General features: G+C 45.6%; 1 protein-coding gene across 3 annotated transcripts in view; it reads left to right on the plus strand.

Annotated features, from left to right (window-relative positions):
* LOC115174471 (ATPase family AAA domain containing 2B) overlaps positions 1-13,161 on the plus strand; it is a 156,562-nt gene that overhangs the window by 36,756 nt on the left and 106,645 nt on the right. For all 3 annotated transcript variants that reach the window (XM_029733017.1, XM_029733018.1, XM_029733019.1), the window contains 7 exons: positions 115-342; positions 571-745; positions 10,271-10,359; positions 10,499-10,658; positions 12,105-12,195; positions 12,300-12,411; positions 12,673-12,872. In XM_029733017.1, the coding sequence (XP_029588877.1) occupies positions 115-342; positions 571-745; positions 10,271-10,359; positions 10,499-10,658; positions 12,105-12,195; positions 12,300-12,411; positions 12,673-12,872 (1,055 nt within the window). The remainder of the gene's footprint in view (positions 1-114; positions 343-570; positions 746-10,270; positions 10,360-10,498; positions 10,659-12,104; positions 12,196-12,299; positions 12,412-12,672; positions 12,873-13,161) is intronic.

Genomic DNA, 13,161 nt, shown 5'->3' on the forward strand with positions numbered 1-13,161 from the left:
GTATAGCACATTAGCTTCACTTCAAACCCGGTGATACATGGCAGCCGTTATGCAACTGAAAGCTCACCACACAATAACTCTTATCTTTATCACCTGTATTTGTTATTTGTAAAGATGTCTGCCTTTGAACCTGAGAGCAGAGGACCTGGCCAGTGGGGTGCTGAAGGACAGGGCCAAGGTGGGAGCTAGCCTCGCTGATGTGGACCCCATGAATCTGGACACCTCAGTGAAGTTTGACAGCATAGGAGGGCTGTCCAACCACATCCAGTCTCTGAAGGAGATGGTGGTCTTCCCTCTACTTTATCCAGAGGTCTTCGAAAGGTTCAAGATACAGCCCCCGAGGTAAAGACCAAAGTCACCTGGAAACGCAGATTAATTCATGTTCAGACATATCAAGCATGTATCCTCTTTTGTTTGCAATTTAGAAATGTGTTATTTAATTACAACCAGACAGATGAGGAAAAACAATTTAGCATTTTTTGCTAGATGGTCACAATGTAGTTCCAAGGTCAAAAAACGGATTGTGTCTGCTTTAAACTTATTTACCTCTCACTCTCTCCTCTCCCACAGAGGGTGTTTGTTCTACGGCCCACCAGGTACAGGGAAGACCCTTGTAGCGCGGGCTTTGGCCAACGAGTGTAGTCAAGGAGACAAAAAGGTGTCTTTCTTCATGAGGAAGGGAGCCGACTGCCTCAGCAAGTGGGTCGGCGAATCAGAACGACAGCTACGCCTACTTTTTGACCAAGTGAGGATGAGTAGGGCTTGCGGTGACCGTGTTACCGCCACACCCGCAGTCATGAGTCATGATTAGGGCTCTTACGGTGACCGTATTACCACAACACCGGCGGTCATGAGTCATAACCGCAGTCAAATAACACGTGATCGTTTAGTCACTAACTAGGCTTCTCCAAGCTCGGATGATGGTCATTAGTAGCCTACCAAACTTGCTAACTGCCGGGTACTCAGCACTTTATTGTCCCTCTAATCACTCTGACATCAATGCAAATGGTTTAGAATATAAAATCAAACACTTCATGAGAGCCCAGGAGCTCTTGTTTCGCAACATTTCTATAGGCTATGCAACTGTGTAGAGTTTTGATGGGATCCTCCTATTTTTAATAGAGGCCATCAGCTTTCTAAAGGCTAGGCCTGCTATATTTATTTATCAACTTTCTTGATATTAAGCACATTGCTTTGCTTTACAGCAGGAGTATAGCCTACCTGGCTGGCATGAAACTAAACCACGGGAAAAGCGTTCTCCATTCACTATTTAAGTCCATAGTGTTAAGTTCATGTTTTAAGTATCCCTATATTTCTGTTATTATGGGGCTATCACTCAGTCAATAGTGCGCCTGCACAGGGAGTCTTGTGGTTGATGGACCTAGCCTAGAGGGGAATGGCTACCTTGTAGTGTGTTCATACGGTATAGTAAACTTTGTTAAACTGGAACCTTGTCGTTGTGTCATTTCGAGTTAACACATAGATGACATGCATTTTCTTTCCCATGCTCCTGTTCCGAGACAGGTGCATGATAATGGTCCATTCTAAATCAAACCTAATTTCACACACATTATTTTAAGAGCTGTATCACAACCGGCCGTGATTGGGTGTCCCATAGGGCGGCGCACAATTGGCCCAGCGTCATCCGCGGTAGGCCGTCATTGTAAATAATAATTTCTTCTTAGCTGACTTGCCTAGTTAAATAAAAATGATTTAGTGTATGTAAAGACAACATTAAATTAAGAATATCCTGATGTGTGACATTTACATTTAAGTCATTTAGCAGACGCTCTTATCCAGAGCGACTTACAAATTGGTGCATTCACCTATAATATCCAGTAGAACAACCACTTTACAATAGTGCATCTAACTCATTTTAAAGGGGGGGGGGTTAGAAGGATTACTTTATCCTATCCCAGGTATTCCTTAAAGAGTTGGGGTTTCAGGTGTCTCCGGAAGGTGGTGATTGACTCCGCTGTCCTGGCATCGTGAGGGAGATTGTTCCACCATTGGGGTGCCAGAGCGGCGAACAGTTTTGACTGGGCTGAGCGGGAACTGTGCTTCCTCAGAGGTAGGGAGGCGAGCAGGCCAGAGGTGGATGAACGCAGTGCCCTTGTTTGGGTGTAGGGCCTGATCAGAGCCTGAAGGTACGGAGGTGCCGTTCCCCTCACAGCTCCGTAGGCAAGCACCATGGTCTTGTAGCGGATGCGAGCTTCAACTGGAAGCCAGTGGAGAGAGCGGAGGAGCGGGGTGACGTGAGAGAACTTGGGAAGGTTGAACACCAGACGGGCTGCGGCGTTCTGGATGAGTTGTAGGGGTTTGATGGCACAGGCAGGGAGCCCAGCCAACAGCGAGTTGCAGTAATCCAGACGGGAGATGACAAGTGCCTGGATTAGGACCTGCGCCGCTTCCTGTGTGAGGCAGGGTCGTACTCTGCGAATGTTGTAGAGCATGAACCTACAGGATCGGGTCACCGCCTTGATGTTAGTGGAGAACGACAGGGTGTTGTCCAGGATCACGCCAAGGTTCTTAGCACTCTGGGAGGAGGACACAAGGGAGTTGTCAACCGTGATGGCGAGATCATGGAACGGGCAGTCCTTCCCCGGGAGGAAGAGCAGCTCCGTCTTGCCGAGGTTCAGCTTGAGGTGGTGATCCGTCATCCACACTGATATGTCTGCCAGACATGCAGAGATGCGATTCGCCACCTGGTTGTCAGAAGGGGGAAAGGAGAAGATTAATTGTGTGTCGTCTGCATAGCAATGATAGGAGAGACCGTGTGAGGATATGACAGAGCCAAGTGACTTGGTGTATAGCGAGAATAGGAGAGGGCCTAGAACAGAGCCCTGGGGGACACCAGTGGTGAGAGCACGTGGTGCGGAGACAGATTCTCGCCACGCCACCTGGTAGGAGCGACCTGTCAGGTAGGACGCAATCCAAGCGTGGGCCGCGCCGGAGATGCCCAGCTCGGAGAGGGTGGAGAGGAGGATCTGATGGTTCACAGTATCAAAGGCAGCAGATAGGTCTAGAAGGATGAGAGCAGAGGAGAGTTAGCTTTAGCAGTGCGGAGAGCCTCCGTGACACAGAGAAGAGCAGTCTCAGTTGAATGCCCAGTCTTGAAACCTGACTGATTAGGATCAAGAAGGTCGTTCTGAGAGAGATAGCAGGAGAGCTGGCCAAGGACGGCACGTTCAAGAGTTTTGGAGAGAAAAGAAAGAAGGGATACTGGTGTGTAGTTGTTGACATCGGAGGGATCGAGTGTAGGTTTTTTCAGAAGGGGTGCAACTCTCGCTCTCTTGAAGACGGAAGGGACGTAGCCAGCGGTCAAGGATGAGTTGATGAGCGAGGTGAGGTAGGGGAGAAGGTCTCCGGAAATGGTCTGGAGAAGAGAGGAGGGGATAGGGTCAAGTGGGCAGGTTGTTGGGCGGCCGGCCGTCACAAGACGCGAGATTTCATCTGGAGAGAGAGGGGAGAAAGAGGTCAAAGCACAGGGTAGGGCAGTGTGAGGAGGACCGGCGGTGTCGCTTGACATAGCAAACGAGGATCGGATGTCGTCAACCTTCTTTTCAAAATGGTTGACGAAGTCATCCGCAGTGAGGGAGGAGGGGGGGGAGGGGGAGGAGGATTCAGGAGGGAGGAGAAGGTAGCAAAAAGCTTCCTAGGGTTAGAGGCAGATGCTTGGAATTTAGAGTGGCTTTAGCAGCAGAGACAGAAGAGGAAAATGTAGAGAGGAGGGAGTGAAAGGATGCGAGGTCCGCAGGGAGGCGAGTTTTCCTCCATTTCCGCTCGGCTGCCCGGAGCCCTGTTCTGTGAGCTCGCAGTGAGTCGTCGAGCCACGGAGCAGGAGGGGAGGACCGAGCCGGCCTGGAGGATAGGGGACATAGAGAGTCAAAGGATGCAGAGAGGGAGGAGAGGAGGGTTGAGGAGGCAAAATCAGGAGATAGGTTGGAGAAGGTTTGAGCAGAGGGAAGAGATGATAGGATGGAAGAGGAGAGAGTAGCAGGAGAGAGAGAGCGAAGGTTGGGACGGCGCAATACCATCCGAGTAGGGGCAGAGTGAGAAGTTTTTGATGAGAGCGAGAGGGAAAAGGATACAAGGTAGTGGTCGGAGACTTGGAGAGGAGTTGCAATGAGATTAGTGGAAGAACAGCATCTAGTAAAGATGAGGCCAACCGTATTGCCTGCCTTGTGAGTAGGGGGGGAAGGTGAGAGGGTGAGGTCAAAAGAGGAGAGGAGTGGAAAGAAGGAGGCAGAGAGGAATGAGTCGAAGGTAGACGTGGGGAGCTTAAAGTCACCCAGAACTGTGAGAGGTGAGCCATCCTCAGGGAAGGAACTTATCAAGGCGTCAAGCTCATTGATGAACTCTCCAAGGGAACCTGGAGGGCGATAAATGATGAGGATGTTAAGCTTGAAAGGGCTGGTAACTGCGACAGCATGGAATTCAAATGAGGAGATAGACAGATGGGTCAGGGGAGAAAGAGAGAATGTCCACTTGGGAGAGATGAGGATTCCAGTGCCACCACCCCGCTGGCTCGATGCTCTAGGGGTATGCGAGAACACGTGGGCAGACGAGGAGAGAGCAGTAGGAGTAGCAGTGTTATCTGTGGTGATCCATGTTTCCGTCAGCGCCAGGAAGTCTAGGGACTGGAGGGTAGCATAGGCTGAGATGAACTCAGCCTTGTTGGCCGCAGACCGGCAGTTCCAGAGGCTGCCGGAGACCTGGAACTCCACGTGGGTCGTGCGCGCTGGGACCACCAGGTTAGAGTGGCAGCGGCCACGCGGTGTGAAGCGTTTGTATGGCCTGTGCAGAGGGGAGAGAACAGGGATAGACAGACACATAGTTGACAAGCTACAGAAGAGGCTACGCTAATGCAAAGGAGATTGGAATGACAAGTGGACTACACGTCTTGAATGTTCAGAAAGTTAAGCTTACGTTGCAAAAAATCTTATTGACTAAAATGACGAAAATGATACAGTACTGCTGGCTGGTGGAGTAGGCTAGCTAGCAGTGGCTGCGTTGTTGACTTTGTTTGACCGTGTAGCTGGCTAGGTGTAGCTGGCTAGGTGACCTCGATAGTTTCAGTACTACACCTTGTCATGATACAAAAGCAACTTTGTAGCTAGCTAACATAACACTAATCAAGACGTTCCTTTGTAATGTATTTAGTTTCTACAGTGTTACTAGTTGGCTGGGTTTGGAAAAATGGCGTCGCGGGGGACGGCAATAGCTGGCTAGCTAACCTCGGTAATTACTAAAGTACACAATTATCAAGCTATGACAAAGACAACTATGTAGCTAGCTAGCCAACACTGCACTAGTCAAATCGTTCCGTTGTAAAGTATTGGTATCTACAGCGCTGCTAGTCGGTAACGGTTGGCTAGCTAGCTAGCAGTGGGTTAATGAAGACTAGGTGTGTTGACTAAGTCTGGCGTCGCGACTGGCTAGTTACTAATAATTACTCTAAACTACACAATTATCTTAGATGCAAAGACAACTATGGAGCTGGCTCACTAACACTACACTAGTCAAGTCGTTCCGTTGTAATGTAATAGATTCTACAGTGCTGCTAGTCGGTGGAAGTTGGCTGGTTGGCTAGCTAGCAGTGTTGACTAGCTAGCTAGCAGTGATGACTACGTTAGGAGGACGAAGATAGCTAACTTCGATAATTACTCTAAGCTACACGATTATCTTTGATACAAAGACGGCTATGTAGCTAGCTAAGAAAAGAATTGCTCGGATCAAACAAATCAAACCGTTGTAATGTAGTGAAGTGTAATATTACCTGTGGAGTGAAGCGTAGTGCGACTGCTCGCTCCAAACCGGAAGTAATATGAAGTAATATAGCCTGTCACTTGTGTATGATGTATTATCACTTGTGGATGATGCCCAGCATGTGCAGTTTTGACTTTTTCAAATCATAGTAGCACACCTCATGTAGCCTTGCCCATAGGCCTATGTTTTTTTTTAACGATTTGTATCACAACTAAAGTGGCCAAATAGGCTCTACACTGTTTGTAAAGCTTAACTGGCATACATGCCTGAGTTAAGTTTGGGGAAGATCATTTTCACCATAAAAATGCACCTTTATTATAAAAAGTGTTTTCCCGTTAATTGATTGCATTTTGGAACATTTGCGCTTATAGCCTATTGCCGTATGTGCAGTGCTGCGCTTATAATGTGAAGAATTAGCTAGTTGATCAACATTTTAAGCTAAATGTTCTGATCTGTTGCATCAGCCTCATTGCTTTTAAAAGGTTTTTTGATGCGAGTATGAATTTGGGATCTATTGCATCCCACAACTGTCCCAGACTGTTTTAAATGTTTATTTCTTGCACAGAAGGACAAGTAGAATACAATTGGTCAACCTTTGTACTATGGGGGATAGCAGATTTACACAGGCCAGTGTTTTTCCTGTTCATTAGGCCTACTCCTCTTGTTGGCTGACAAAGTAAATGTGGACAGTTCTAATATCTTCAATATGCGCCTCGGTATTCAATAAGAGGTGCGTGCGCATTTGCGTCCCCGATGTCTCTTCACTTATAGCCTTAGCTGAGATGCCTGTGAGATCTGATCACATGACGCACATTAGCTAATAAGAATTGAGATAGCTGAGCGTGCCCTGTGAGTGAGAGGTTTTTTGGAGCACGGCAGCCGGGAGAAGGGAATTATTACATTCAGCCCAAGGGCAAAATGGCCACTTTGGCTACAAAAGGCATGGATTTTTGGGGGAGCATTATGGCCACACAAGGGGGATGCCGCCAGGAAATTTGAGGCCTGGTGAGAATATTATCAAGTCCTTGTTAAATTGTGAATGAGAGACTGATGTGTGGCCTGCACAAGAAACCTATCAGAGCTCATGCCTTCCATGCAACTTTATTCAAATCCTCATTAGTCTCATCATGCAGCCTTAATGTATAAAACATCTAAACATATAGCCTATCGTTTGTATTACAACTGAAGTTGCTAAATTAAGCATTTACCGCTCAACACAGAATAGCCGCATGTGTGCACTTCCTTGGAAATCGTTTGGAGAAAATATTACATTTTATTCAGCTATGTTCAATTGTATTCTTCATACTATAAAATAACACTAAATAATGCCACGGAGTTCTAAGCAGATCTTGTCTGCTAAATGAACTAGTGTAGCCCACAGCCATATGGCATAGCCGTATCAGGACCTAACATAAGGACAACTCAGAGTATGCTATCCTTGAACACAAGCATTTTGCCACACCTGCAATAACATCTGCTAAATATGTGTATGTGACCAATAAAAATGTGATTTGATTTGTTCCTCTGAAATAGGCTACATTTTCTTCATATCATGTTTCTTTAGACCTGCCTAACAGGCTGACGACACCGCTCGTGTCGCGTGCGCAAGCATTGCAAAATGAATTTAGAAATCTCTATTAAATTATTGCACCTACACTGCTTGCACACGCCAACGAGCGTCTCCGTTGCCAAGGGCTAAAATAAAAGTCAGTTCTATTTGTGAAGCAAATCGCGGTGCAAGTCCTGCCTCTCCCGTCTCATTGGTTTATAGAAGCAGGTACCCACGTGCCATCTCTTCATTGGTTATACCCACGTGTGTGACTGAAAGACGAACGAGGTCAGTGGCGGTAATGCACCTAATTTATGAAAGTTTCCAATCGCAATATAAAGCCTAGAAGGAGGAGAGATGACTAGAAACGATTCGGTTGACCGTTTTATGTGTGGATGAATTGTAGGAGTAGAGGACCTTGTGCATTTCAGGTACAATAACAACTCAATGTTTATATCCCAGGACAAATTAGCTAGCAACAGCAAGCTAGCTAAATAGGACAAATTAGCTAGCAAGTGCAAGCTAGCATGCTAAATTGCCATACATGTTTAATGCTTTTCGACCTGTCCCCAAATGAATGTAATTGGTTCAGAGTTTGTTTTGATATTTTAACCTGCGTGTCGTGATCACATTTGGTGTGGGGGGACAAAATACATTTATGCACGATGGCGCACACGCGCAGCCGGTTTAGGTTCCGTGTAAAGTAAATAATAGCTTTATTGTAATGGTGTAGGCTATAATATTAAATAGATTTTTATAATGTAGATTTTCCAAAGGTCTGCATCAGTGGCTTGTAGGTGTGGAAGCCTGGAGATGCTTAACGTGTTTATGTTAATTACGGTCAATTATCATGAGACCGGCAGTTATTTGCTTAACAATCACCGACTGACAAAATTTCATGACTGCAGTACAATTCCACGTGTCTGAGTCAAGGTAATCTCCTCTTATGAACTCTGGACATGCGTTGGTAGTAGCCAACTCGCTATCGACCATCAGGCTGTTAATGGCCTGGTACTCAGGGCTCTAGTGTCCTTCTAACCACGCTGACGTCAATGCAAATGCAATCGAATATCACATCAAACACTTCTCATCAAAACAGTATCGTGCTTTTAAAACTCACCTTATTGATCAATTTGAAGAAAGAAGTTCAACAGGTTGAAATTGAGTGGAAAACATGGTCGTTGTGGATGTTGTTTCAAATCCTAACAACGAAATGGACAGCGCTTTCTAGGGTGATGATTGATTCAATATGTTCATTCATATGCATATTAGAGCTTACGCATAGGCCTATATATGAGCCCAAGCCACCACCCCCTCCCCCAAAAAGAAAACTGAATGAAAAGGATTGGGCCCTTATACAGTGCATTCGGAAAGTCTTCAGAACCCTTTTCCACATTTTGTTAGGTTACAGCCTTGTTCGAAAATGTATTAAATCGATTTCTTTCCCTGATCAATCTACACACAATACCCAATAATGGCAAAAAAAACATAATTATGGCATTTACATAAATATTCAGACCCTTTACTCAGTACTTTGTTGAAGCAGCTTTGGCAGAGATTGGGTATGACGCTACGAGCTTGGCACACCTCTTATTAGGGGAGTTTCTCCCATTCTTCTCTGCTGATCCTCTCAAGCTCTGTCAGGTTGGATGGGGAGTGTTGCTGGACAGCTATTTTCAGGTCTCTCCAGAGATGTTCGATTGGGTTCAAGTCCGTGCTCTGGCTGGGCCATTTCAGAGACTTGTCCTGAAGCCACTACTACTTTGATTGGTGGAGTGCTGCAGAGATGGTTGTCCTTCTGGAAGGTTCTCCCATGTCCACAGTGGAACTCTGGAGCTCTGTCAGAGTGACCATCGGGTTCTTGATCACCTCCCTGAACAAGGCTGCTCTTCCCCGATTGTTCAGTTTGGCCGGGCGGCCAGCTTTAGGAAGAGTCTTGGTGGTTCTAAACTTCTTCCATTTAAGAATGTTGGAGGCCACTGTGTTCTTGGGGATCTTCAATGCTGCAGACATTTGTTGGTACTCTTCCCCAGATCTGTGCCTCGACACAATCCTGTCTCGGAGCTCTATGGACAATTCCTTTTGACCTCATTCCTTTGCCTTTCCAAATCATGTCCAATCAATTGAATGTACCACAGGTGGACTCCGATCAAGTTGTAGAAACATCAAGGATGATAAATCGTAACAGGATGCACCTGAGCTCAATTTTGCGTCTCATAGCAAAGGGTCTGAATACCGATATAAGTTATTTCTGTTATTTATTTGTAATACATTTTTAAATGTAAATCTAACATATTGGACCTGTTTCAAATGATAACTTTTATCCTCAACATATACACTTCATATGCGCACTCGCTCCGGAATGGAAAAAATGTACTTTCTATTTTATTCAGCTAGGTTCAGTTATATTATTCTTACTATAACATGTAATATAAAATAATGGCATGGGATTTATACGCCTATCTTGTCTGCTAAATGAACAAGCCTTTGGCATGGAGCATAGCCAGATAACATACAGTAGGCCAACTCATATTCTGTTCTTCCAAAATACTTTTTCTTCACATGTTTCTTTAGAACTGCCTAAAATAATGGATTAATTGTGATGGTACACATTAAATAGATTTATTACGCTTTTTAAATTGTATATGTTCCAAAGGTGCGTATGCGTAGAGGCCTGGAGGTGCTAAATGTTTTTGTTAATGGTCAATTACTGTGAGACCGGCAGTCTTTTGCATGACAATAACCGCCTGACAAAATGTCAAGACTGGCACAGCCCTAGGCACGAGCCGAGGCGTATCTCTTGGACAGTGTCAGGGAATTATTTATTAAATACCTTACCTATCTGTTTGTAGTGTGCTTACTTGGTCCAGTTGCCATCCAGAATACTCTGTGTTCAGGCTAGCTTATGCTCCTCTAGCCCAGACTTATGTTGCGTGTTCTGCTCTCTTCCAGGCGTACCTGATGAGGCCCTCCATAATCTTCTTTGATGAAATAGACGGCCTGGCCCCAGTGCGCTCCAGCAGACAGGACCAGATACATAGGTACTATATGAAGCAGGAGTAGCTGTTAGACATCTCCATTTGATGATGGTCTCTGACAATCAATAATGAATGTGAGTGATCAGTTTTTAGTAATGGTTTGACCATACTCTCCCTATCCCTCTCTCCTTCCCTTCTTTAGCTCCATAGTGTCCACTCTGCTGGCGTTGATGGATGGTCTGGACAGCCGAGGGGAAATCGTGGTGATCGGTGCTACCAATCGGCTGGATTCCATAGACCCTGCTCTACGGAGGCCTGGACGCTTTGACAGGGAGTTCCTCTTCAACCTGCCTGACAAGAAGGTGAGGAAGTAGCAATCATGTATAGGATTATGGCACGATGAATACACTATGAAATAGATTGTTGGTACTTGTCTTATACTGTAATCCCAATCATTTAAGTCTGGCTGTCATGGTATACTGAACAAAAATATAAACGCAACAATTTCAACGATTTTACTGAGTTACAGTTCATGGAAGGAAATCAGTCAATTTAAATACATTTGGTAAGCCATAATTTATGGATTTCACATGACTGGGCAGTGGCGCAGCCATGGGTGGGCCAGGGGCGCAGCCATAGGCCCACCCACTGGACAGTCAGGTCCAGTCAATCAGAATGAGTTTTTCCCTACAAAAGGGCTTTACTACAGACAGAAATACTCCTCAGACGGTCCTGCAGGTGAAGAAGCCAGATGTGTAGGTCCTGGGCTGTCGCGGTTACACGTGGTCTGTGGAGGCCAGTTGGATATACTGCCAAATTCTCTAAAATGATGAAGGCGGCTTATGGTAGAGAAATTAACATGTAATTCTCTGGCAACAGCTCTGGTGGACATTCCTGCAGTCAGCATGCTAATTGCAAGCTCTTTTAAAACTTGAGACATCTGTGGCGTTGTTGTGATAAAACTGCACATTTTAGAGTGGCCTTTTATTTTCCCCAGGACAAGGTGCACCTTTGTAATGATCATGTTGTTTAATCAGCTTCTTGATATGGCACACCTGTCAGGTGGATGGATTATCTTGGCAAATAAGAAATGCTCACTAACAAGGATGTAAACAAATTTGTGCACAAAATTGGACAAATAAGCTTTTTGTATATGAAACATTTCTGGGATTTAAAAAAAAATCTTGGCTCATGAAACATGGGACCAACACTTTACATGTTTATATTTTTGTTCAATATATGTTTTTGGAGTTTTATCCTTTCAGTGTGTGTTCCAACCGCTCCTGTGTGTCTGGGTGTGTGTGTACAACACACATTAGTCCCAGCCTAGTGGTTTGTCTGCATGTGTCAGTCAAAGCCCAGTAGTGTGTGTGTGTGTGTGTGTGTGTGTCTTTGTCAGTCCCAGCCCAGCTACTTGTGTAGTCCAACCCCAGTGGTGTGTGTGTGTGTGTGAGTGACTGACTGTGTGCGAGTCCCAGCCTAGCGGTGCATAGCAATCCCCTCTACCCGTTGAGCTGTCTAATTGGTTGACTCCTGTCGTTTGTCCTCACAGTGAGATTCTGAATAATCAAAGCCCAGTCTGTTTGCTTCTGTCAGCAGAGAGACACACAAATACAGAGACACTCAGCCGGCAGAGCCCTCAGCCGGCAGAGACCTTGCTGATCAGAAACCCACTGTGGTGTGAGCAGGGTCGATAGTGACAGTTTTTTTATAGACCATATTTTTCTTTTTCTCTCCATCCCTATATTTCTCTCGCTCTTTGTCTGTCGGTGTTGTCTGTCTCTCTCTTTCTTTGTATTATTCTTTAGGCCCGAAGACAAATCCTTGAGATCCACACACGGGACTGGAATCCTAGACTGGCTGAACAGTTTGTAAATGAGCTGGCTGAGAAATGTGTCGGTAGGAGACAAACTCACATTTTATTAACGTTTACAACTGCAACATTTTGTTTAGTTTACTACTTTTCGGTTCATTCATTTAACCCCTCCACTCCCCTGTTCCAGGATACTGTGGCGCAGACATCAAAGCACTTTGCACAGAGGCGACCCTGGTGGCACTGCGGCGTTGCTACCCCCAGATCTACGGCAGCAGTGTTAAGCTGCAGCTGGACGTCAGGTAACCATGCAGAGGAGAAGGAAACTGAAAGAATAAAAAAAACATAGTAATAGACTGGAATCAATTGTCTTGTCTGTATGGGGTGAATCCTAACTTCCATTTGTTACAATTCATGCAGTCTCTCCCATTGACATCAAAGCATGACTAAGTGAAAATTTGATTTAAGTGGAGGTTAGAATTCGCCTTTAAATGTGTTTAATCTGTGGACACTAAATTTCCCTTTTGGATCAAGTATTGATCAATCTTATCTGTGTCTAACAGTACCATCGTCCTGGGGCCTGGGGACTTCAGCCATGCTCTGCGGACCATCGTCCCAGCTTCCCAGAGAGCCCAGGCTCCTCCAGGCCGAGCTCTGGCCCCCAACATACGCCCCCTACTAGCCAACACACTGGCCACGGTGCTGGAGGTCCTGCTCCGAGTCTTCCCCCACGCAGAAACACAGCACAGGGAGAGTAGAGGAGGTAATCTGTTTATCTTTCTCCTTTTGCCTCTCTCTTTCCTGGTAGGTCACAATTAGCTCTTTTTTTTCTAGGATTAATTCAAACAGCAAAGGGTATGCGACAAGGGGTAGGCAAACCAGGTTTTCGAAAAGTTTTGTCCGAAGTCTTGGTAGAAACTTTGCTATGCGCGTTTCAGTCATCATGCACTGTTTGAATGAACACTTTCTAAAGCCTTTTACAAAAACCTTGCCAATTAAATGTTGACTGCGAAGTAGGCCTACCTGGCAGAATATCATGATTTGTATCATCG

The sequence above is a fragment of the Salmo trutta genome, chromosome 35 (genome assembly GCF_901001165.1).
Source record: "Salmo trutta chromosome 35, fSalTru1.1, whole genome shotgun sequence".
NCBI lineage: Eukaryota > Metazoa > Chordata > Actinopteri > Salmoniformes > Salmonidae > Salmo > Salmo trutta.